This window comes from Bacillus rossius, chromosome 7, assembly GCF_032445375.1.
Source record: "Bacillus rossius redtenbacheri isolate Brsri chromosome 7, Brsri_v3, whole genome shotgun sequence".
Lineage (NCBI taxonomy): Eukaryota > Metazoa > Arthropoda > Insecta > Phasmatodea > Bacillidae > Bacillus > Bacillus rossius.
The window spans coordinates 6,037,272-6,060,419 of record NC_086335.1 but is presented as its reverse complement, the minus strand read 5'-3'; the positions used below and the strand labels follow the sequence as shown (position 1 = coordinate 6,060,419).

General features: G+C 39.9%; 1 protein-coding gene across 1 annotated transcript in view; it reads left to right on the top strand.

Moving 5' to 3' along the window:
• Positions 1 to 23,148, top strand: part of LOC134533653 (116 kDa U5 small nuclear ribonucleoprotein component) — a 130,090-nt gene that overhangs the window by 86,441 nt on the left and 20,501 nt on the right. Inside the window, exons 12-15 of the mRNA XM_063371190.1 lie at positions 2,535 to 2,701; positions 3,831 to 4,010; positions 9,805 to 9,982; positions 16,038 to 16,321. Coding sequence (XP_063227260.1) covers positions 2,535 to 2,701; positions 3,831 to 4,010; positions 9,805 to 9,982; positions 16,038 to 16,321 — 809 coding nt within the window. The remainder of the gene's footprint in view (positions 1 to 2,534; positions 2,702 to 3,830; positions 4,011 to 9,804; positions 9,983 to 16,037; positions 16,322 to 23,148) is intronic.

Here is a 23,148-nt window from a genome sequence, read left to right as displayed (position 1 = left end):
CTCTTCTTAGATGTAGGGTGGTGTGAACTCGCCTGTAGATACCTGCCTTGTGGGTTGGCTTTCTGTAAACACTGTGGCCGATGTGGTCATCCTCTCCTCTTGTGATGAAGACATCCAGAAAAGGCAAAGAGTCTTGCTACTTCCACCTCCATGGTGAATTGTATGTATCTTCGGATGGTAGTGCGTGGGCAGGAGAGCCAAATACACTAACAGTGGGTCAAAGAAGAAAGTCCTTATGTCTTTGGCAGCCCACAGAATGTAGCTATCTGTAAAGCCCCAAAATTATATTATTTTAATTTAATAAAAAAAAATCCTAGGAAACAGCTGAGCAAAAATATAAAGAAAAAGACAAGTATTACCAAAGGTGGCACAAGGTGGTGAACAAGACAATTTTATACTCCCTGCACACAAGCAACTTGGGAGCTAGTGGATCGTTTAAATAGATATAGGTTAATAAGAAATAAATAAACACTACATAAGTAGATTGGTCTATAGGTTTCCTGGTTTATTTAAAAGGCATTAAACTAAATCTGTTTACCATTTGTTTTATTTTCACAAAGAAAGGTATTAACAAGTTATTAAAAGGAGGGCCGGCCCTATATGATTAACACACGTCATACCATCTTTTTAACAACACATCAAGCACAGAAAAACAATTTAAAAATGTCCTTCCTGACATATTATAGCATGTTAGGTTCGTCCACTCATTACTGTAACAATTTCACATATTCCTATTTGTTAAGTTCTCTATGGCACTGCTCGCTGGTATTCATTTAAATAATTTCTTTCGTTGGTTGTAGGGAGAAGTTATAATTTTAAAATATCACCCGGGGCTTCAAAGTTGGACGTCTGGCCGGGATAAAGCTCTTCTTAAAGAGACTCGAAGCTCGAGGTCCGGGACAACATGATGGGTGCAATTTCACCGCCCAAATGTTGGACCCTGTCAAACAGGGTGTAGCTCCTGGACTCAGGAAATGTCTCGCGCCGACATCCGAAAGGCACGGACCGAGAATAGCGTGGATGACGCAGAAGAAACCATGATTTAGCAAGATAAACAAAAAATTAATAAAATGTAAACTAAAACATTATTTGTTGCCTAAATACGACTGACTGGCTACTACTAAATTTAGAAACTGGGATCACATCCCTTAACACCGATGACTACATTCCTAATTCGAAGGCAGAGTTCGTTGTTGCCGCGAAAAAGCCTCTCAACAGAGGAGACGCCGAGATGACGCGGTAAGTAGCCGAAGTCAAAAAGTGCCGCAATGGCGTGCAAAGCTCCTAATTAAAACGGGCGCTCGGCCCTAGGGAAAAGAGGAGGAAGGTTCGGCTCTGGACCGAAAACTTCCGGAAGTGACCGAGGTGAGTGCAACTACACCTTCAGTTGTTGCGTCGAGGGACGACCACTGCGCTCTCTACCAGCGGGCACAGAAAGCTACATAGGCTCGACTTTTACAGGACGCGAGTAGAAAGCATAGGGCCTTATGGCGCAGCCGGTGCTGCTCTCAGGCGGCCTAAAGGGGAAGGAAAGAAGGAGGTTAGCAAAGTCGCCACTAGGTGTCGCGGGCATTAGCTCCACTTGCTGGCGACAAGAGCAGAAGTAACTGTTTCTGCCACTTGATGTCGTGGGTGGTCCATATCTGCACATATTAATTCTGTGGCAAATCGTCTTTGAAGTAGGCCACTGCCTGACGAGTTCACGTCAGGGCAATGATCCTGGGCCAAATTCTGAGAACGAAAGGGGGGAAGCTGGTGGTGAGGGTGGACAAAAAACGCAACGAGGCTGGGAAAGAGCGTCCTAACGTGACTTTCTATGAGTGAACCTAAGACGTATGTGTGATGGGAAGAGCTGTTGTAAGCTCGTCTCTGAAAAGTGGTAACAACTCGTCCAGAGCTGTTGTGCGCAAATTTAGTCATGCAGGGAAATAATGTTACAAGCCGGGAACGTGACTGCAAGCGGGAGAAATGTCAACAGGGCTGTTTCGACGTCTTTAGGCTTGTAAAAACTCTGATTGGCCCCTGAGAAAAGGTGCCTCTGTCCACTGCCGCAAAGTTTAACTAAGTAGAGTACACCAGCCTAACAAAGTGTAAATCACCCTTGTGTAACTAATAAATGTGAAAAACATGACTTCCAAAAATAATTTTAAATAATAATTAAAATTAAAAAAAAAGTGCCGAATTACCTCATTTCCGGCACATATCCTGGCATCTTTGATGATCTAGATGATTTTTAGTGTCTTCTTCTAAGGCTGACTCGGTGACTGATTTCTTTGTGGCTGATTCTCTTTGTTTAGTGGATTTTTCTTTACTGATGTATGTGTAGGTTCGGTGAGAAGGTTGTAGGTCTTGGTTTCGTAGTCAAAGGTATTCATGACCACCGGCACAATTCCTTTGTTGCCTTCAGAATCACAACCTCTTTGGCAGGTACACAACTGTGAGCAGTCTGCTGGTTGCTCGTCGCCTGGCCTCGGCCTCGAAAGCATTGCAAAGAGCCGGAGCAGCTGCCTCATTGGATGTGTCCTCTGTGGCAGGTACAAAGTGGAGGTGAGTCGCGTGCCGGCCGGCAACTGGGTCCTGATTGAGGGCATCGATCAGCCGATCGTCAAGACTTCCACCATCACCGACATCAACATCTACGACGATTTGTACATCTTCCGACCCCTTAAATTCAACACTCAGTCCGTCATCAAGATAGCAGGTTAGTTCAAATTGTTTCCTTGCCCGTTTTTAATTTTTCTCAAATTTCAATGTTGTTTGTAATACATTGGTTTTCCAGCTAATAATTTCAACTTTTTTTATTTTTTCCATTTCTATTTTTTTTAAATGTATTGTGAATATGGCTAGTGAACTATTATTTTATAAGAGTTATAAAATGTATCATCTAATTATCTATTTGTGTGTTTTGAGGTGATGGTAGTTAAGTTACATAAATGTGTGCTCTATTAATTTTTATAAATTATTAAAAATTCCATGAATTGTTTAATTTTAATTAAGTCATATATGTTCTCATTACTGTATTCCAGTCTATTGACTAGATTGTAGTTGGAATAAAAGTATTTATCAATATTTTATTTTTCAATATATGTAAATTCATTAATTTTATTTTCAGGCTCTTTTGTTAGCTGTTTTTATAATTATAGAACACGGCAGATAGTTGTGAATACACAACAGACAGGTGTGTGGTGCCAGCCTGACAGATTGTATATCTATGGTATGAGTTTTTGGCTTATGATGTACCGTATTTATTCGCACATGGCTTGCACATTTAATGCCATTTTTTAAAAATCATTAGTGAGATCATTATACAATTTTTTTTTTCCACTTAAGCATCTTGTGTACTTTAGAAAATTGTATTTGAACCAAATTGTTGTTTAACTTTTTGCATCTTGCATTCTTTCTAGCATTTCTTGCGTAGTTTATAAACCCATCCTAAAGGTACACCAGGTAGAAACGGGTAAAACAGCAGTTATGGTTTGTCAGGAAAATATTGCGATAGTAAATCAGGATGTACAAAAAAGGAGTTGGCAAATTTTAAGTACTCTAAGGATGAAAACCTATTGTGTTCCATGGGGTAGTTTAAAAACATAAGGCAGTCAAGGATAACCAGCCTATTCAGTTGGAAGAAGAAATATGTGGCTGTGCAAAAGGGCCGAGCATGGAGGAGGGGGGAGCGGTGGTCTGTGCAGAGGGGGGGGCGGGCTGCACAGAGGGGGGTGAGGCCGGGCTGCACAGGGGGGGGGGGGTGAGGCCGGGCTGTGCAGAGGGGGGTGAGGCCGTGCTGCACAGAGGTAGGGCCGGGCAGTGAAGGGGCAGGGCCGTGTGCGCAGTGGAGCCGGTGAACCCCTCGGAGCTGCCCAAGATGCTGGACGGGCTGCGCAAGGTGAACAAGTCGTACCCGCTGCTCGCGACGCGCGTGGAGGAGTCGGGGGAGCACGTGGTGCTGGGCACGGGAGAGCTGTACCTCGACTGTGTCATGCACGACCTGCGCAGGATGTACTCCGAGATCGGTGAGCTTTCCTCCTCTCACTACCCCCACATACCAATAATTACTCTGTTTCAATGTTTTTGTTAAATGAACATTATCAGTTTTTTATTTCAAACAATTAAATTATTTTTTCTCTTAAATCCACTTAATAATTTAACAATTTTTATATGAATAAATGTTTACTGGTTTATTGTGAATGTTTTAGTAATGTGTGGTTGTCCTGTTGGTGCTCGTGGTGGTGAAAGACCTGGTGCTGCTTTGATGGTTGTTTCAGTAATGGTGGTGGTTGTTGTAATTTCTTATTGATTGCAGTGATGGTTCTGGTGGTTTTGGTTGTGGTAGTCGTAGTTGATGGTCCTGGTGGTGACTGGTGGTAGTCCTTGAAGGCAGGTTGGTGGTATTGATGGTTGTTGATCCAGTTGGTGGTAGCAGTGGTGGTGAGGTTGGTCCCGATTTATGACGGCATTGAATGTTTTTATAAACCTTGGACTGAAAAACTTGAAATGACCCTTTTTATAGTAAAATCATAGAAGATAAGTAGGTAGAGTAGTAGATAGAGGTGGAACATAAACACTATCCTTGATGTATCCCCACAAGAGAAAATCGCAAGGTGTCAAGTCCGGTGATTGTGGTGGCCACGGGAGTAGCACTTGGTCAGCGGCCGCCCCACGGCCCATCCAGCGATGTGGCAACATCTCATTCAGATAATCTCGTACCACATTGTGGTAATGAGGTAGAGCACCATCTTGTTGGAAGATGAAGTCCCTGCTATCAGCTTCAAGTTGTGGCATAAGCCACAATTGCAGCATGACGAGGTAGGTGATACCAGTGACAGTTCTCTCAGCGAAGAAGAAGGGGCCATAAACTGTCTTGTTTGACATGACACAGAACACGTTAACTTTTGGCGAATCTCGGACGTGTTCGAGAGTTGCATGTGGATTCTCTGTCCCCCATATGGGTATGTTGTGTCGGTTGACTCTTCCTGAGAGATGAAAAGTGGCTTCGTCACTGAAGATTAATTTGCTTGCAAAGTCATCGTCTTCAAGACGGTTCTGCATGGCAATGCAGAACTGCAGATGGAGCAATTTGTCATCGTGGCTGATGGCTTGCAGAAGCTACAATTTGTACGGATTCACTCTTAATTGCTTACGAAGAATTTTCCACACTGTTGGCTGAGGGATGTTCAATTCTGCCCTATCCCGATAAGTTGACTTCTTGGGACTCCGCACCATCACGTCCCGTACACAATCCACTGTCTGTTGTGACACGCCTGGCCGACCCAACCGTTTTGCGTTGCACAAACAGCCGTCTTCCTCGAATTTCTTGTACCACTTCATTATGCTATTGTAAACTGGTGGTGTTTTGTTAAACTTGCCTCGGAAAGCTCTTTGGACACTCACTACCGATTTGCTACGGGCGTATTCAAGCACACAAAAGGCTTTCTCTGCCTGGTTCGCAGCCATTTTCAGCAACTACATGCACTAGAGCCCCTGTTGGTTGTTTTTTAAAATAGCTTTTTGGCGCTACATTCAAAAAACTTTGAAAGTTGTTCTTTCACGCGGTATATAACTGGTTAGGCCTACGTTATTCTTTTCCATTTCGCTGTACTGATTTTATGAAATGTTTCACGGACTTTATAATTATCCTGTACATATATATATTTTTAATGTCTTGCCAATGCATGCACTTACTTGTTTGTCAGCTGCTATGTAGTCTTCCCTGCTTTAAAGTAGGTATATTTTTATTTATATTCTTCAGTATGAAGAATGATATTTCCACCCAAAGAAATATCACACTATTGCTGCAAGCTGTATTTGTCAGTAGTTTACTCTATTAGTCAGTAGTTTCGCTCTGCTCTTCAAGAGTGTAACTTACTAACCTTCATTCTCTTGTGAGCTCTTTTGCACCAACACATTAGTCATTGTACAGGTCCCAGGTGCTGTATCAGGTGTGTTGCTAGAATATCTTTCTGAGTTCCTCAAATGCCATTTGTTCCACAACCATACAGTTTATTTCCTGAGCAGTGCAAACAGTGGTAATGTTTTGGCTGCTCAATATGCCAAGCTGACTTATTTTATCACACCTGACGCACACAAATATGTATCTAGAAATTATAGTAATTAAATCTTTAGCAACAATAATCTGAAAACATTTTATGAAGTTTAGTTACATTTCTTTGTGTCGTTTTCCTGCATTAGGCCCGTTCAGTACCTCTAAGCTTGAATTATTTTGTTTTCACGGAGATGATAAAGTTTGAATTTAGGAATTATGTTATTTTTGAAAAAAAGTTTTTACAATATAAATAAGAGGATACGCTTCCTTGGAATTTGGCCATTTAAGTCTTATTCTTGGCCATTCCTGATTACTGACCAATTAAGATTTAACTAAATATCAAGGTGTAAGACTGACTTAGATAGCTTTGGAAAGAGTTAAGTAATCGTCCAAAATGGACTAAGTAGATTTTTAGGTTATTTAAATACTGTATTTACCCACAGAAGGGTAACACCTTAGTACAGTCAAACCTCTCTGAAACAACCCCTCACGGTTCCCAGGAATAGGGTCGTAATAAATGTTTTCCAAAATTTTTAGTTCCTTCCACCCCCCCCCCCCTCCCCCGGTTTTTTTTTCCCAAACCACTACTCGCTAAGAAACCAGCTGTACAATGGCAGGATGCTGTCACTCACAATGCTAGACGGCTTTGCTTTAAACCCACTTCAACCTTCATGACAAGTCCGTCGCCCTACAGGCCACCTCTAAAGAAAATATGTCAAAAGACAGATTATTTTTACTGGTTAGTTTACATGTACGTTTTCTGCTTGCCGTAGTTAAATACACTAGAACCCCGATGTCACGAACCCCGGATTTAACGAAGCAGTGATTTTACGAATACATTCTCGGGAACCGTCAAAAAATTGGACATTTTGAACAAAATGTGAAAATCAGAAAAAAAAATAAAAAAATGAAATGAAATATCATTAAAATCTGTTAATTTTAACACACAGCGTATTTTTGTGTCAGCTTTAATACTTCAAATAATGTTCATGTAAGAATAACAAAAAAATAATGGGACATTTCCTTTATAAAAATATGGCAGCGGTAGGTTCTGCAACGCAAGTGGGCGCATACGAAGCTCGCCCGGCTGGCTGGCGGCAGAGGCTTCATGATGCATAAGCTCACCCCTCCCTCCCCTCATTCACATTATTCAAGGCTAGCTCATCCCTCCCACACACACAAACCATCTAGTGTCCTCCCTTATAACACCCCAACTTCGCTTCCTTTGAAAAACCTTCAGTGATAAAATGCTCATTTCACCCTCCCTTCTCCCGTAAAATAGGGCTATTATGAATGGTGTACTAAAACCGTGAGGGAGGGGTCAAAATATGTCACTTTTCACACCAAGTTCGAGTTCAGTCATCTCTGGCAAGGAATTTACATGCTTTCAAACTAAAATATAAATGTATTTTAATAGCAAAGGTGCTATGAAAAGGAATATACAGAATAAAATTAAAGCTGCTGTCACCAAACAAAGCATAAAATGGCCCAATGCGTGGTCGCTTCGTTATTGCTCGCGCGAGAGATGAGACGTGGAATGTTAGAAGAAAGATAAATGCGAGAGAGACAGACGGCAGCCAGTGTGTTTTCTGCGTGGGGAATAAGTGGCCTAGCCTTTTTTTTTTTTATGCTGGGTGAAGCGACCTTTTTCTATCAACCCACGGGAAAAGATAATTGCTTGAGCTGTCAAAATAAACATCGCTGCGGCAGTTAAAACAAGTCGAGGCGGGCGTCCATCCAGTCGGTCGCTGTGTATTGTCAACCGATAGTAATCAAAATCAAGAGAAATCCAGCAGGTAGCTTTGCCTTTACTGCGTACCACAATAGACACTCGCAAAAAGCTAAACGTAAACACGTTGCTACAAAAACCTTTATCTGCACCCTGCCGGCACAGGGACGTGGAATGGGGGTTGTCAAGCGCTGACAGCGGTGACAGGAAGTGGTATCTATTTTTAGATATGCGCTGGCTACGGCAGTACAGCACTCGGAAAGAGAAACGCAGTAACACTCTACTCACCACAAAAAACTTATTTTCTGTCCGATTTTCTTCGGATTTTCGGCAATTTTTTCACGGTTCCTCGAAATCAGGTTGTAATAGAGAGGTGGTCGCAACAAAAAGGTTTTACTGTATATTGGGGCAAAAAATCAAATATTTTCACTATAAGGGTCGCACCAGCATATGGGTAGCAGCACCATATATGTCTTCACTAGAGTTCCTTGTATACAAGTAAAGTTTTTCTTTTCTCAGCTTATTGGCGTGAAAGAAATACTACTTCAGCATTGACCCTCTTCTCTTCTTTGTCTGTGTACTACAGAAGGGTGATAGAAAGTCCACTTCCCCCTTCTCCCCAACCAATGGATTCCCATTGTGGTTTTCTCTACGGCACAGGACCACATCTGGTGTCTGCTTCATACTTGGCAGTGGTGCTTTTATCGCTTGGGGCAGGTTTGGAGTCGGGGTTCCGTAGCCCTGTGAAAAGCTGACGCAGTGAGTGGCAAAATGGCTCCAGTTACTAGCCTGGTTGGCTAGGAGAGGTTGGATGGGCCTCGACCGGACCACGGGTGTCCTGGGTGACTGAGGGGTCCCAGTGTGATGTGGGAGATCGGCATGCGACACCAGCAGTACTGGTTCAAGGGCTAGGGACTCGATCAACTGTCTGGTGTGATCCGTACCCGCGCCCGTGTGGCCCCGGGGCTTGTAAGAGCGCCAAGTTACCAAATAAGTTCTCCCCCCCCCCTCTTTGGATATCATGTATTGAAAATGTCAGTCCGAAGTATCTGGAAACAAAAGGGTTACAGAAACCCCGAAGGGCTAAAGCTCCCCAACCGTTATTACAACTCCAATTCCCGCACTTCCTAACTAAACAAAGGAGAAGACTGACATTTATCCTTGTTTCCCTTTCCTCTGTTTTTTTTTTTTTTTTTCCACCTATGTCTTTGTCGAGGAGAGAGAAGGGCGGCAAGCTACTCTTTGCCAGTTCCTTCTATAGAAACTATCATGCACGGTTACCGGTACAGCACGGTTGGAGGAATATAAACACCAGCGATGGCTGCAGTTTAGTCATGGAATGTTCATTTTAAAGCATGAGAAATCTCATGCAAAAACAACAATGACTGGGCACAGCTGTGTCAAGATACACACGTTGACTGTGTGGGTGCCGGTTACACAGAAGAGAGGGCGGGAGAACTGTCAGCACTGCCACATGCCCTCACTGTACACGCACACACTCTTGCTCTCTCTTGGCAGGTTTATTTTTAGATTCTCTCTCTCTGCTCCTCTCCCTCGCAGCGCAGTACAGGCGTCACTTGCCGGCGCCACGGCCTGTTGGGAGGCAGACACTACAATAACTGCGCTGTTCACAGAACTTCACGCGACTGCTGAGATATTTTGATTAAACAATTTATACCTACTCAAGGAGTTATATTTATTAAAAACCAACATAGGTTAGTTATTTACACACATATTCAATCACACAGTACAATATATTTTATTTAACCCAAAGTACAAAAATTTGCGTATGTGTAGCAGTACATTTTTTATACTAAAAATTGACATAAAAAATGTGACCCATGCAGGGGTAAATATGGTCATTTCCTAAGTGAGAAAAATGTTATTCCATGTGTGAACTGATTGTCTGCCTAGTTATGGTACTGTGAGCAACTAAATTAAAAAGTTAGTGATTAAGTCTCTGTTAAAATATAGTTAAGTAGAAAGTGTAACCCTGCTAGTGTAGTGGTTGGAGTAAGTTGCTGTGTGGGCGCAGACATCAAAGTAGCAGATCCGGTGGTGGCCTTCTGCGAGACGGTGGTGGAGACGTCTTCCCTCAAGTGCTTTGCCGAGACGCCGAACAAGAAGAACAAGATCACCATGATCGCCGAGCCGTTGGAGAAGGGCCTCGCGGAGGACATCGAGAATGAAGTCGTCCAGATCTCGTGGAACAAGTGAGTCATCCCCATCGTTTACTACACTCTTATAATGTTCACATTGATGCTGTCCTTTTTACCATAGTATATATTTCTCTACTGATATTTTACACAGAGCCAAATTAAGAGTTTATGAAGATTAACCTACTCTAAAATGAAGTAAAAATTTAAAAAAAAAAATTATTGCTCTAAAGTAGTGTTGGGCCGATTCCTGAAATATACCGATTCCGATTCCATTTTCGATTCTTAAATTAAAGGGTCGATTCTTCGAATCCGATTCCTTAATTTTCATCTGAAATGTTCAACAGAGTAATATACTAAGAAAAAAAAAAGGTTGTTTATGATTTTAAAAATGTAATTGCATTGTGTTTCATTTTCTGTGCAGAAATTAACATTATATACAGCTTATATAATGTTAAAAAGTATGTTCATTACCATCAAGTTACGCTACCTTGAATTTCTAGCACAATTTGGCCTTTTAACCTTGCACATAGTTAGACAACACATGTTCAATCACTGCCAATAATCAAAGATGTCTTATGACGTAAATTGTAAATAATGTTATAACTTAACCAACTTTAGATACCTTACACTATCAACTCAATTAATTAATTGTAAAAAAAGAGGTTTGTACGGTTAGGTTAAGAATTTTATTTTCAAGCACAACTAAATAATGATCCAAATAAAATGACAATATAACCTCGTTTATACATATTTCAAGGGACCAGGGCAAAAAATTAAAAAGAGGGAAATGTAAAAATAAAACTTTATTATCTCATTATGATGGAAATGACAAGAAACAAATATGATCCACACTAAAATAAAATGTCAGAGATGCTTACGTTTTAATATACAGTACACTCCCTATTTAACGCGGTTGTCGGGGGACATAACTTTTACCCGCGTTGTTGCATAACCGCGATGTTTCGATGTGACCAAGGTCAAAAGGCATAAAACACCGCCTGTGTTCTAATAGGTCGGCAAGCACGCACAGTATAGACGGCCCGCCTTTGTGCGGACTTTGCATCCGCAGTTTCCACTAAACACGGGTGAAAAAATAAAAATAATAAATTTTAAAGATAAATATTAAATGTTGAATTGTTTTTATTTTTCCGTGTGCCGCGCACAGTTTGTCGCACGGCCTACGAGCGCGCCACACGCCGCCATACACACGTGCGGCACACGAGCTGCTGCCAGTCTCGTGGTGTCAGCCACAGTATCTGCTTCGTCAGTGTCCGTAACAAAGGAAGTGCAGTGTGTGCGGTTACACACGATTCTGTGGTCAAAGTCTTCTAAAAAGAAAGGCCGTAGTGATACTTCAAACCGAATATGAATCGCAAAGTACCGAGTTTGATTGACAAAATAAAAATTCTAGATTTACTTACAGATAGCTTGTCTTTTGTAGAAGCAGGCCGCAGATACAGGAAAAAAACGATTCTAGCATTCTTACAATAAAAAATAAAGAATCGTCTATCGTGTCAAGTGGTTAAACTTTATTATCCATGCTTACAGTAAATTATAAATGGTCACATGTGGGAAACAAAAATTGTGCCAATTTAATTTTAGCGCAATCAGTGACGCCGTATTAAAAACCGTGTTAAACTTTGTCTTTACTTATTTCACCAAACGCTGTGTCGAGTTGCTGAATGTGTGTGGCTCGGATCGGCAAGTGTTATATTCCCCAGCCTCTGTTTAAAGGTCGGGAGACCGCTACACATAAACATTTCCGGGACTTGTTTACTACCTCACGGCAAAAGTGGTACAGTATGGTTCACGTAAATATTGAACCACTGGGAATTCCTGGGCAAAGATTAAAAATACGCTAGCCGATTTACTTTACTATTTAATGTTAAAACATTATACCAAAGTAAAAAGATGAACTTGTATAATACAATGAATTACCCAATAATATTACGTCTGTAGGTTTAAGTTGTAACAAAACATTTATATACAGATGTCCAGTAAAGTACCAATTAAGATTCTGGAGTGGAATTTTAAACACCGGACTACCTGATTTTGCCTTGTACGCAGCGACGCTGCTCAGTCAAGTGACTCATGCTCTGCCTGTGTGCTGCGTGAACACATTCCCTCCCCCACTCCCCCTCGTGTTTCTGCCCGCTCTAATCTCTACCTCTCTCCATGTTCTCGGCTCGTCTCTCCCTACCCAGCGCTTGCCGACAACCAAGTCTATCCAACATCAATCCCCAGCCGAGTCACGCTGGATAATGTCGCTGGATGGTGGGCTTTATCAGGTCCCCTGTCCGATGCTTCATTTGTGAGATAAAGCGACGTTAAGAACTAGTGTTTCAGAAAATATCACTGGGCTGGATTGGACCATAATTTGAAAACCCTACAAGATAGAGGAATAATGTACGGAGATATCTTGTTTAGAATTTTACTGCGGACATTTTCTACGCCTAGGCTTTTTTCTGCCCGATGCTTAGTTTGTTAGTTACACCGCAAAATTATCCTAATCGGCTGTCAACCATTTATTCCATTATTATTATTCATTTCTGACTGGGGGACATGGTTTGACCCGCGATATACCCGATTCCGCGATCCATCGGGGCGCGATATACCGGGAGTTTACTGTATTACCTAGAACTTAATTATCTCACTTGGTGAAAAGAATAAATCCATCCAGTCTTGCAGTTCTTCACAACCGTAAAGAGAAAATAAATTTTCGGTTCTTGAATAAGAAAGTTCTGTGCATGTTTTAGCATCTCAAAATTTCCACATTTTATGGTGAGATTTTCTTACACAAAATATTTAAACTCTTGAAATAATCGCGTGTTAACATTTAATTCATTTCAGAAATTTATCGGAACCAATTCTGTTAAACTAACACAACTACTTTCAAAAGATTGTTTATGTTTGGTAATAAAAATTTGACGCTTGCCCGCCCTTCCTATATTAAATATCACGTTACTTTACGTTATAATCAAACCCAAAACGAGTTTTAATAAGCTCAGAAGCAATTCAGGGAAAAAGGTATTTCGGCAGTAGGCCTACTCACGTAATATGCGGCGACGAATCTGTAGGTTATAAACAAAGCGACGAACAATAGAATAATTCATTAAAGCAACCAACCATCTTCGTCCTTTATTTTTTACGTTGTTATAACCACACATATTAACGTACTTCAGAATATAATAGTAAATATGGACGAGTTATGTAAACAATGTATATTTTTCTCTTGCCACAGCTAAACATGTACATTGGGACGCCATCTAGTGAACGGCGATCTACCAACTATACAGTAGAACCCTGTTATAATATTCCTGCATATAATGTTTTCCTGCTTATAATGTCATATTATTAAAGTCCCAATATTTCCCCCATAAGGACAATGTATTTATTTCCTGCATATAACGTTCATAAATAGTGTAATTTCCTGCTTATAATGTTTGCTTTCTAACAATCAATAAATGGGGGGAAAAATGTTTTAAAACCAAATTATTCCAACACTTACGATAAAAAGTTTCCTTTATGTATGTTTATGTTTACAATCACTGCCATACAATACATGAAGTTTGTTAAAATACAATTTTATGCAACATACTGAAGGTACACAATGTTCATAGTTACGTGTCAGTTGGCACCCTTAGTCAACTCTTCTCTTCCTTGCCATTCCAGTGGGTATTCAGATGCACGTGCATAGTCCTACGATATTTAAGTTGCCAACCATTGAGCGAGGGCATAACTAAAAGTGTTTTCCATTGCTTACAAATAATTTTTTTTTTTTTTCATTCATACATAGGAATCCCAAAATTAAACATTTTCAGGTGGCGAAGGAGTATACGTTCTCACTCTTAATGTTGTCATCATGAATCGTGAGACAATTTTACAAAAAATGTGGCAGTGTATCTTTAAAGACAAACAAAATTTAACCAGGGAACAAGACGAAGTTGAAAAATTGTTGGCTTGTTTCAGAAAATTCATGTATCAAGTATACCTACTAACTTTGTTTTTAACATTAAAGTTGTTTACATAGCTTGGTGAGTCCATTGGTACAAAGCTCGAACATTGTTAAGTGCTAAATTTAGATTTCCTGCTTATAACGTTTTCCTGCTTATAATGTTTTTTTCTTGTGCTCCCTTGAAAAACATTATAACAGGGTTCTACTGTATTTATATTTTATAAAAGTATATAATTAAGTTGTGAAAGCAAGTTTAAATACTTTTTAATACATAGGATTGAATATATATATATATATGTACATATAATTATTTATGCCACGTTTATCTTTTCTTTCTAATTATTAATATCTAGTTTATACTTCCACCACCAGGGCAGGGAAATTTCGGCGAGATTTAAGCACGCGCATCTCATCCCTTCCAAAGAGGAGATAGTTCGCCCCTCCCTTCTTTTTCTTCGTTCCAGCGCATTTCTCCCTATATAAAGGCGAGGTCACCACCTGAAAGAGTTGATCGGCCCGACGGCCAGTGAGGCTGGAATCCGCCCACTGGCCATAGGACGATCATAGGGGGAGCAGCAGGACAACTGGCTATCCGTTTTCTGCAGATCGCACCCCTCCTTCGCGAGTCAGGGCATCCGAGGACCTATCTCGGCCTAGGGTGTACCGTGTATCAATTCAGTGTAAGTAGTGAAAGCCGACGCAGGCGACCAATTGAACTGTTTGGACATTCAGGACAATTAAAATTTTCCTTGTTAAAAATACCGACATTTTTCAATGAATAGTTTAGTCCCATCCCTCACCCCACTAGCTATTCACCTACGCCAGCAGACCGCACTTTCGAGCATCCGTGCATCCACCGTCAACAGAATGTGAATCCTGCCGCAAGACCAGCTTGACCTTCTCTACCCGTCTACCTCCGGAAACAGGATACCTGGCTCTCACCCAAGAGGGCTCGGTGCGAGAGAAGAGGAGAACAATAAATTTACGAACGTTTCAGCAGCAATGTTTGGAAATTCAGATTAGCCAACTGCCTTTCCAAAATATATCTCACGTAAAACGAGCATCGCTGAACACGCACAAGAACGCCGATTTACAGCAATTTGGTTATGTTGCTTTTAAACTTATTTTAATATGGTCGCAGTAATCCACTGTGAATTTGGGTAAAATCTCATTCAAAAATTATTTCATTTTAATTATTAAAAGTTTAAAGTGCAGAGATGTGAAACATTTTAATTTTCACGTTCACGTCACCAAAGATTTTGTTCATGGCCGTATGGTTTACCATGGCAGGTAGCACAAAAAAAATTAGGTTGTTTACAATGGCAAATGTAGCTGCCATGATCAAATAGTTGGCGTTTACATTATTTTACTTGCCGTTTACATTTACATAATTGTCTTCAAACATTTATGGTTTTGTCTATTTTTGAAGGTTTACTATTAAATGCAGTGCTGCTGCAACGTAATTTCCGAAAAATGCTTTCGCTTAAAGCGGGAAAGTAGATACTGCATTTGTACTGTAGGGAAAATGGCGGTGCAAGTAAATAAATACGTTAATCACCGTAATTCGTAATTCAGTTCCGTAAAAAAAGATTGTATCACGTAGTTTAAAAATTATATTTGCATGCATTTTAATATTTTCTTACGTTGTGTAGGAGATGTATTTTGCAAACTTAAAAACAAAGTAGGAATCGGTCATGGTCGATTACAAAACCATTGTACGTATTCTGAATCCCACGATTATATTGGAATCGGTGGAACCGACCGATTCCGGAATCGGAATCGACCCATCACTACTCTAAAGCTGTTATCACTATTCAAAGACAGAAATTTAAAGATCGAACTTGGCTATCAACCATATATTACTAATTTTAAATAGATATGTCAAGGATGTTTTGACTGTGGTATTACAGAAATGATATCTAACAAACATACAGTAGGCAGTTTCTGTATTAAAAATGGCAGTATAACATATGAGGAATTGAATATATCTGAAAGTCTTTTGCTGGATTCACATTAGTGTGATCGATGCAACACGATTGACGTATCAACATGCTTACCTATATTTAAAAGGTTTAGTACGTGTGTTTGCTTGCAGGAAAGTGGCCAGTGCGAGGAGGGTGTAAAGTGCGGATGTGCGGATGTGCTTGCCCTCAGGAAGCGGCTGGGAGAGTTCTTCCAGACCAAGTACGACTGGGACTTGCTTGCGGCGCGCTCCATCTGGGCGTTCGGGCCGGACGTCACGGGCCCCAACATCCTGGTGGACGACACGCTGCCGTCGGAGGTGGACAAGGGCCTGCTGGGCTCCGTGAAGGACTCCATCGTCCAGGGCTTCCAGTGGGGCACTCGCGAGGGTCCCCTGTGCGAGGAGCCTATCCGCAACGTCAAGTTCAAGATCCTGGACGCGGTGATAGCCCAGGAGCCCCTGCATCGTGGTGGGGGTGGGTGCCAGCTAAATACATTCTTTTCATTATTATTTCATTATTTCTTATAAATGGGTTTGCTAAAGTTTTACAAATAATCATATTTGAGGAACTCGATTTCAACCTATAAAATTAACCATCTGATTGCCATAATGGTTTCAGAATAACTGTCAAAACAACTACATATGTACCTTTAATAACATTTATTCACAGTACAGTGAAACCCCGTATTTACTTTAACGGTATTTACGTTTTCCCGTTATTTACCTCCTTTGTTTTTGGCCCAATTTATTTTCCATAAGGCGGTATATGTCGTTTTCACTCTTGTTACGTCGGAAAAGTTGCTTCATTCCCGTTATTAACGTCTCGTTCAGTGTTTACAAACACCGAAACATGGCCGCCATAGAAGAAAGATACATCAAAAGCTGCGTATGTGAATGCGTTCGCGTCGTGAACAGTGCAAGTAACCTTGCACTATTCACAGTACTTATATTTCCACAGCTTTCCGCTACGAGCGCTGGTAGTATCATTGGCTTTAGCGGTAAATGTATTTGACACATCTTTAACTCTTTGTCGTTATTAATATCTGTGAGAAAATGGAGAAAGTGAAACAACGAAAAACTATTACAGTTGCCGATAAAATTAAAATAATTGCCAAATTCGACGAATATGTTGGATCACGTGTGGACCTTGCGAAAGAACTTTCAATCCCTGTGAGTACTCTTAACACCATCATCAAAAGCCGAGAAACCATCACTGCAAATGCCGCGCAATGTGGGCCAAGTGCTAAAAAACGTAAATATGTGAAGGACTCGAAATTCAAACAGCTGGAAGATATTTTTCTTGAGTGGTTTTCTGGTGCACGTGCCGCAAATTTACCAATAAATGGTACAATACTGAGAGAAAAAGCACGTGTTATTGCCTCTAGGCTGGGAATTCAAGAATTCTCAGCTTCCAATGGATGGATTGATCGGTTTAAGCAGCGTCGCAATATTGTTTACAAGGTGGTTTGTGGCGAAAGCAAAAGTGTGGATGTGGAGACTGTGGAACATTGGAAGGAAAAGCTACAGGAAAAAATTGCTGGGTTCGACCCGAAAAATGTTTTCAATGCCGACGAAACAGGGTTGTTTTTCATGTTCTACCAGACAAAACCTTTAGTTTTAAAGGGGAACCGTGTCACGGAGGTAAGCTCAGCAAGCAATGGATTACTGTGTTATTGCTTACCAATGCAGATGGAAGTGAAAAATTCCCCCTTTATGTCATTGGCAAAGTGAGGAAACCTCGATGTTTTAAAGACATCAAGTCACTCCCAACAAAGTACGAAGCAAACACCAAAGCCTGGATGACCAATGCTTTGTTTCAGAGCCAGTTGCATGCATTTGATTCAAAAATGGCTTTGCAAAATAGGAAAGTTCTTCTTTTCATAGATCAGTGCTCTGCTCACAAAGCAACCATCCAGCTTCGCAACACTGATATTGTCTTCTTCCCAGTAAACTGCACGAGTGAGCTACAGCCCCTTGACTTGGGTATCATTCAGGCATTCAAGTTTTTGTACCGCAGATACCTAGTTTCAAGGGCAGTAAAAATGCTTGATGTTGGAAAAGACCCTTCTTTGATGAAGATAAATCTGCTGACTGCATTGCATTTTAGTGCAAGAGCCTGGAAAGAAGTAAAAACATCAACAATTCAAAACTGCTTTGCAAAAGCTGGATTTGTGTTCCCAGAAAAGCCTTACACTCTCAGTGAAGAAGATTACAGTGACATTGAAGATGTTGAAGGACATGAGAGGGTGTTGCAGGAGAAAATATTTCAAGATTACGTGGATTTGGACAGTCAGGTGATCACTTCGGAAGTGCAATGTATAGAAGATATTGTAGAAAGCCATGTCAGTACTTCTCAACAGGATACTGACGAAGATGATGATGATGATGATGATGATGATGAAGAAGTGACAACACCCACGAGTAAAGATGCTCTTGCTGCTCTTCAAACTCTGCGAGACTACATTGGAGTATCTGCTGGTGAAAACTGTGATGGTGTTTTTGATAATTTTTATACTTTAGAGAAGCAGATCATGTGCATGAACACTTAAAGATGCAAGCAAACCAAGATTTCTGATTATTTTACAAAGAAATAGACCTAAGTTAGGCACGAAAGTTTTTGCACATAAGCCTACAAAACTTTTTTATGGTAACATTTTATCATGGCACACATTGCTTCAGTGTTGTATTCACACAATTTTATAAGTTATATGTTGTAAATTTATTTTGGTTTACATAGGCCTAATGAAGGATTTTTTTTAAAGATATTTCGTTCACTGTGTCTTTTTTTGATGTCTCTGACTACTGAAGTAAAAGGAGTGCATTAAACCAGGTATGTTATATTTTAAAAATATGTTTCCCTCAATTTACACTTTCCTGGTATTTACACTTTTTGTCTCTGTTCCCCTGAAAAGTGTAAATAAGGGGTTTCACTGTATATAACCAAATGCTAGATGAGGATCATACAAATTTGATTTTCATTTTGCTTTGGTGTATCGTGATGCATGGTGTATATTTATGTTGTGATTTACTCCAATTATTTCATTTTCTATTTCATTATCTATGGAGGAATTTCACTTTCTCTCTGGACAGCTATGATTTAGATTTTGAGGTTTGTGGAATGAACTGAGTTATCACTTTATAATGAACATTTATAATTTTTAATAGATAATATTATAAGTCCGTGACATTGTAAACAAAAAAATAATCATCGTACAATGGTCAGCTTTTACACTGTTGCCACAAGGCACATATACTGTTTATGCCAAAACATATAGAAAAGAAGGAGGTTAATTATTAGGCCTGTGCAAATATTCGAATTTTCGAATATCAAAACGAATAGTTTATTATTCGTATTCGATTCGATTTCGAATACTAACACTTCGAAAAACGAATATTCAGTCATTTACGAAAAAGGCTGAGCGGGATCACTGAAACCGGGAAACATTTCGGGATCACGGAGGTTTCTCTCAATGGGCGGGGGCAAAAGTTCCGCGGGATTTTTGTAATGTTTTAGAGTTATGTATGTGGAGTTATTCCACTACATCTGGCCACGTAAAGCCCGTTTGAACACAGTCTTTCGAAGCGATAACTAAAGTATTTTATAATTTTATGTAAAAGAATGTCGTCAGGTCGTTTAAAATAGGTTTGAACTGTCAGCATACTGATAAAGATAAATACTTGTCTGTAAAATCCATACAACCGGGACGTTATAGGTGACAGTTTTCAGATTAGAGGGTGAAAAATGGTTTGTCGGCACTGTAATTTCGTTCCGAATGTGACGGCGAAGAGAAAGAAAATTGTACAGACCATGTGGAAAACATCTGGCCGCATACTCACAGTAAAGACTCCAAAAGCCTAACATGCTATGTCAATGTTTTTCAATAGGATAATACACAGTAAACGACCGGATGCAGGCGGCAAACATCCCCCCCCCCAACCTCTTCATACCCTTCCCAAAATACCTTGCGTAGTGACAGCTCAGGCAAATTATCCTGTCCCGCGCATCAAAAAAAAAACTCTTGCCAAGAACTTACTTAAAAGCTTGCGATCACGTTACATGGTGTACCAAGATTGTGAAGTAAATGTGTTTTCTATGATGGTAGATCCACGGTTCAAAGATTCACTAATTGAGGATGAAAATTAAAAAAAAATATGGGTTGAAAATTTGTGCAGGGAGGTATGTAAGCTGTGTAAGCTGAACACAGTAGCTGAAACTATAACTGAGACAAGTGAGGCTACAAGTGAAATGCCTATTAAGAAGTCATCTCTGTGGGCCTACGTGAAACCTTCAACAGCAGCTCAGTCCACTCTTGCAAGCTACGAAGAAACTATCCAAGGAGAAGTAAACGAATATCTGGCAGCACCCTTAATCCCAAAGAATGAAAATCCTTTCAGTTTCTGGTCAGAGAAGGGGCGCACTTGTTTCCGAAACATATCTGTGGTAGCAAGAAAGTACTTGCCTATACCTGCCACACAAGTGTGCAGTGAGAGACTTTTCTCAACAGCTGGCAACATTGTGACGTGTAGAAGAGAGAGTCTACTCCCCGAAAATGTAGAGCAGCTTGTGTTTCTCCACAAAAATTTAAATTAGCTAATATGTAGTGATGTGACAAGACTCTTTTTAATACGAACTACATAATTATAAAATTGGAGAACCTTAAAATTTTAAGTACTGTCAGTTTTTTGATTCTACATACATTGTATCAGTAAATATGTAACTGTTATCATATTGTAATGTGATGTGATATAACATGTTTTATGGGATTTCAATTCTCATTCCAATTATTCGAACTCAATATTCGTATTCGAGAATAATCTGGTATTCAAATTCGATTCGAACTAAAAAACTGATATTCGCACAGGCTTATTAATTATACTTTGTACGGTATGATGAACATAGAAGACAAATAACTAACAAATGTAATAATAACAAATTATATATGAAGTACACAAATTCAGTGTCTTCAATACTTGTCCTCATTGAGGAATGTACTTGAATCACAGTCACGGAAGTCCAATTCCATCTGGTTAGTTTGATAGCTTCAGTCTGTGAAGTTTTTTTGGTTAGCATATCCACTAAATGATTGTCTGTGAATGGTTGAATGTCATTAGTCCTTCCTGTACAACTTCTCTAAAGAAGAACTGCTGGATCTGTATGTGTTTTGCCATCTGTGCATTTCTGGGTTCATGGCTAGTTTAATAGTAGCTTCACTATCAACATAGAGATTCGGAGTCTCACGAAGGCTGCCAAGCTCTATTAAAAGTCTTCTCAGCCAAAGTTATTCCCTTGCGGCCTCAGTAGCGGAGATTGCGACATTGGTCTGTCTCTGACGAGACCATGAAATCGTTCCTGTGGCATGTTTGGATATTATCCCTGATGTGGACCATCTGGTACTAGGGTCCCTGCCAAGATCCGCATCACTGTAGCATCACTATAGCATCACTAGCCGCCGAGGAAACTTGAGTCTTTTCCTGATTGATAGACGATTCAAAGTTCCTCAGATCCTTTCAATTATCTGAATATTCTTTTGATGATAACTATGTCTTCAGCAGTTGATTTTTCAATTGCACCCCTACAGCGAATGTGATGTCCAGCCTTGCCGCCATCAAATACATCAATGCACCTACTGCTTGACGATTTGGGTAATTTTCAATTTCTCTCCCTGATTCATAACTCCCTTGTGGATTACTTATGGACTTATGGTGGATGTTGACATGGTCCTATAGTTTTCCATGCAGAATCTCTTCAAAATCTTCCTAGTGTTGTTAGTTCCTTTGGTCTACTTTGATTATGCCATCATCTTGATCCAAGGAAGTAGGATAACTTTTATGACTGACTTTGAACTAGGTTTTTAGCGCTTCCAAAAAGTTATCCAATTCCCTTTTGCTAGTTGATGCGGTGAGGTCATTGTCAATGTAAAGTGCTATGATTAGTAGATCGTCAACTATTTTTCTTGTGAATAAACTGGGATCAGCACTGCAAGCGTGAAGTCTAGCAACCTCAGAAAATCAATGAATTGCTTGTACCAACATTGTGCTGCTTGTTACAGGCCGTACAAGCTCTTCTTGAGTCTGCAAACTTGATTTGTATCATTATTTTATCCTTAGGGTTGTTGAATGTAAATCTCTTCGTTTTCATACAGATCACCGTAGAGGAAGGCGGTAGATAAATCAAATTAAGCAAGTTTCATCATCTTGCTTGCTGCAATGCTTAATATGGTTCTTATAGTACTCATCTTGGCAACAGGACTAAATGTTTCATTGTGATCTACTCTTTTCTTTTGTGAAAATCTTTTAACATTTAACCTTGCCTTGTATCTTTCAATGGTTCCTTCTGGGTTTTCTTTGATCTTGTATGTCCATTTGCAGGCAGTGCTTTGTTATCTTTAGGTCTGTTACTGCCTTCATTTCTACATCCATGACTTGTTGCCAGTTCTTGGAGTCTTTTGACCTTACAGTTTCCTGATAAGTCTTTCGAGTGTCAAGGTTCTCCAGCATAATAAATGAAATATATTCTTCATATCGCTCGGTGGATCTAATTTTGTCCCTAGCTTTCAGAGCTAACTTTTAGTTTTCAACAGTCTCTGGATAGCTGAATCCTGGAAAGCCTTCCAGTTCGTTTTGTTTTCTCCTTTATATTTTTTGGGAGTATCTCGGCCATCAATTTTTTCTCTAAAATTGTGATATTATTACTGCGACTGCAGTTGATATTCATTCCAGTGTTTTCTTCTGAAAAAATAGGTTTTATCATGTAAGTATTAAATAATGTTGGTATTCATATATTTTATGATGTAAATACATCTTCAATGGCTAGAGCCAAGATTTTATGGTGTTATGAAAAAGGACTTTTCGTCATTAAGAATTGTGGATTTCGTCTTTATCGTCATAAAAAATTAAAACACATGTAATAACATGTACACACCTAGCAGAGCTGCCTTGATCAAATGCTTCAATAATTCGTGGTTAGAGACTTAAAATATGCACATTAAACAATGTACATAAAAAATTAACAACTAAAATATTCAGTATTCTTATGCAGGTAAGTACTGTTCCTGAGTTCAGGAGAGAGTCTAAATTAATTAAAATAGAAACTACAGTTTAACTTTTGTTCTATAAATGCAATACAATTAAGCTCAGGAAAAAGCCACCATTGTCAGCAGTTCAGCATTCTCTGGTTTTAGAGATCTTCTTCTGTCACTTACAACTACAGAATACTTAGAAAAAGATCTTTCTGAGTCCACATTCGTTGCAGGTATCCATATTAACTTTAAAGCAGCAGCTGCAAATTCAGGATAATCCGCT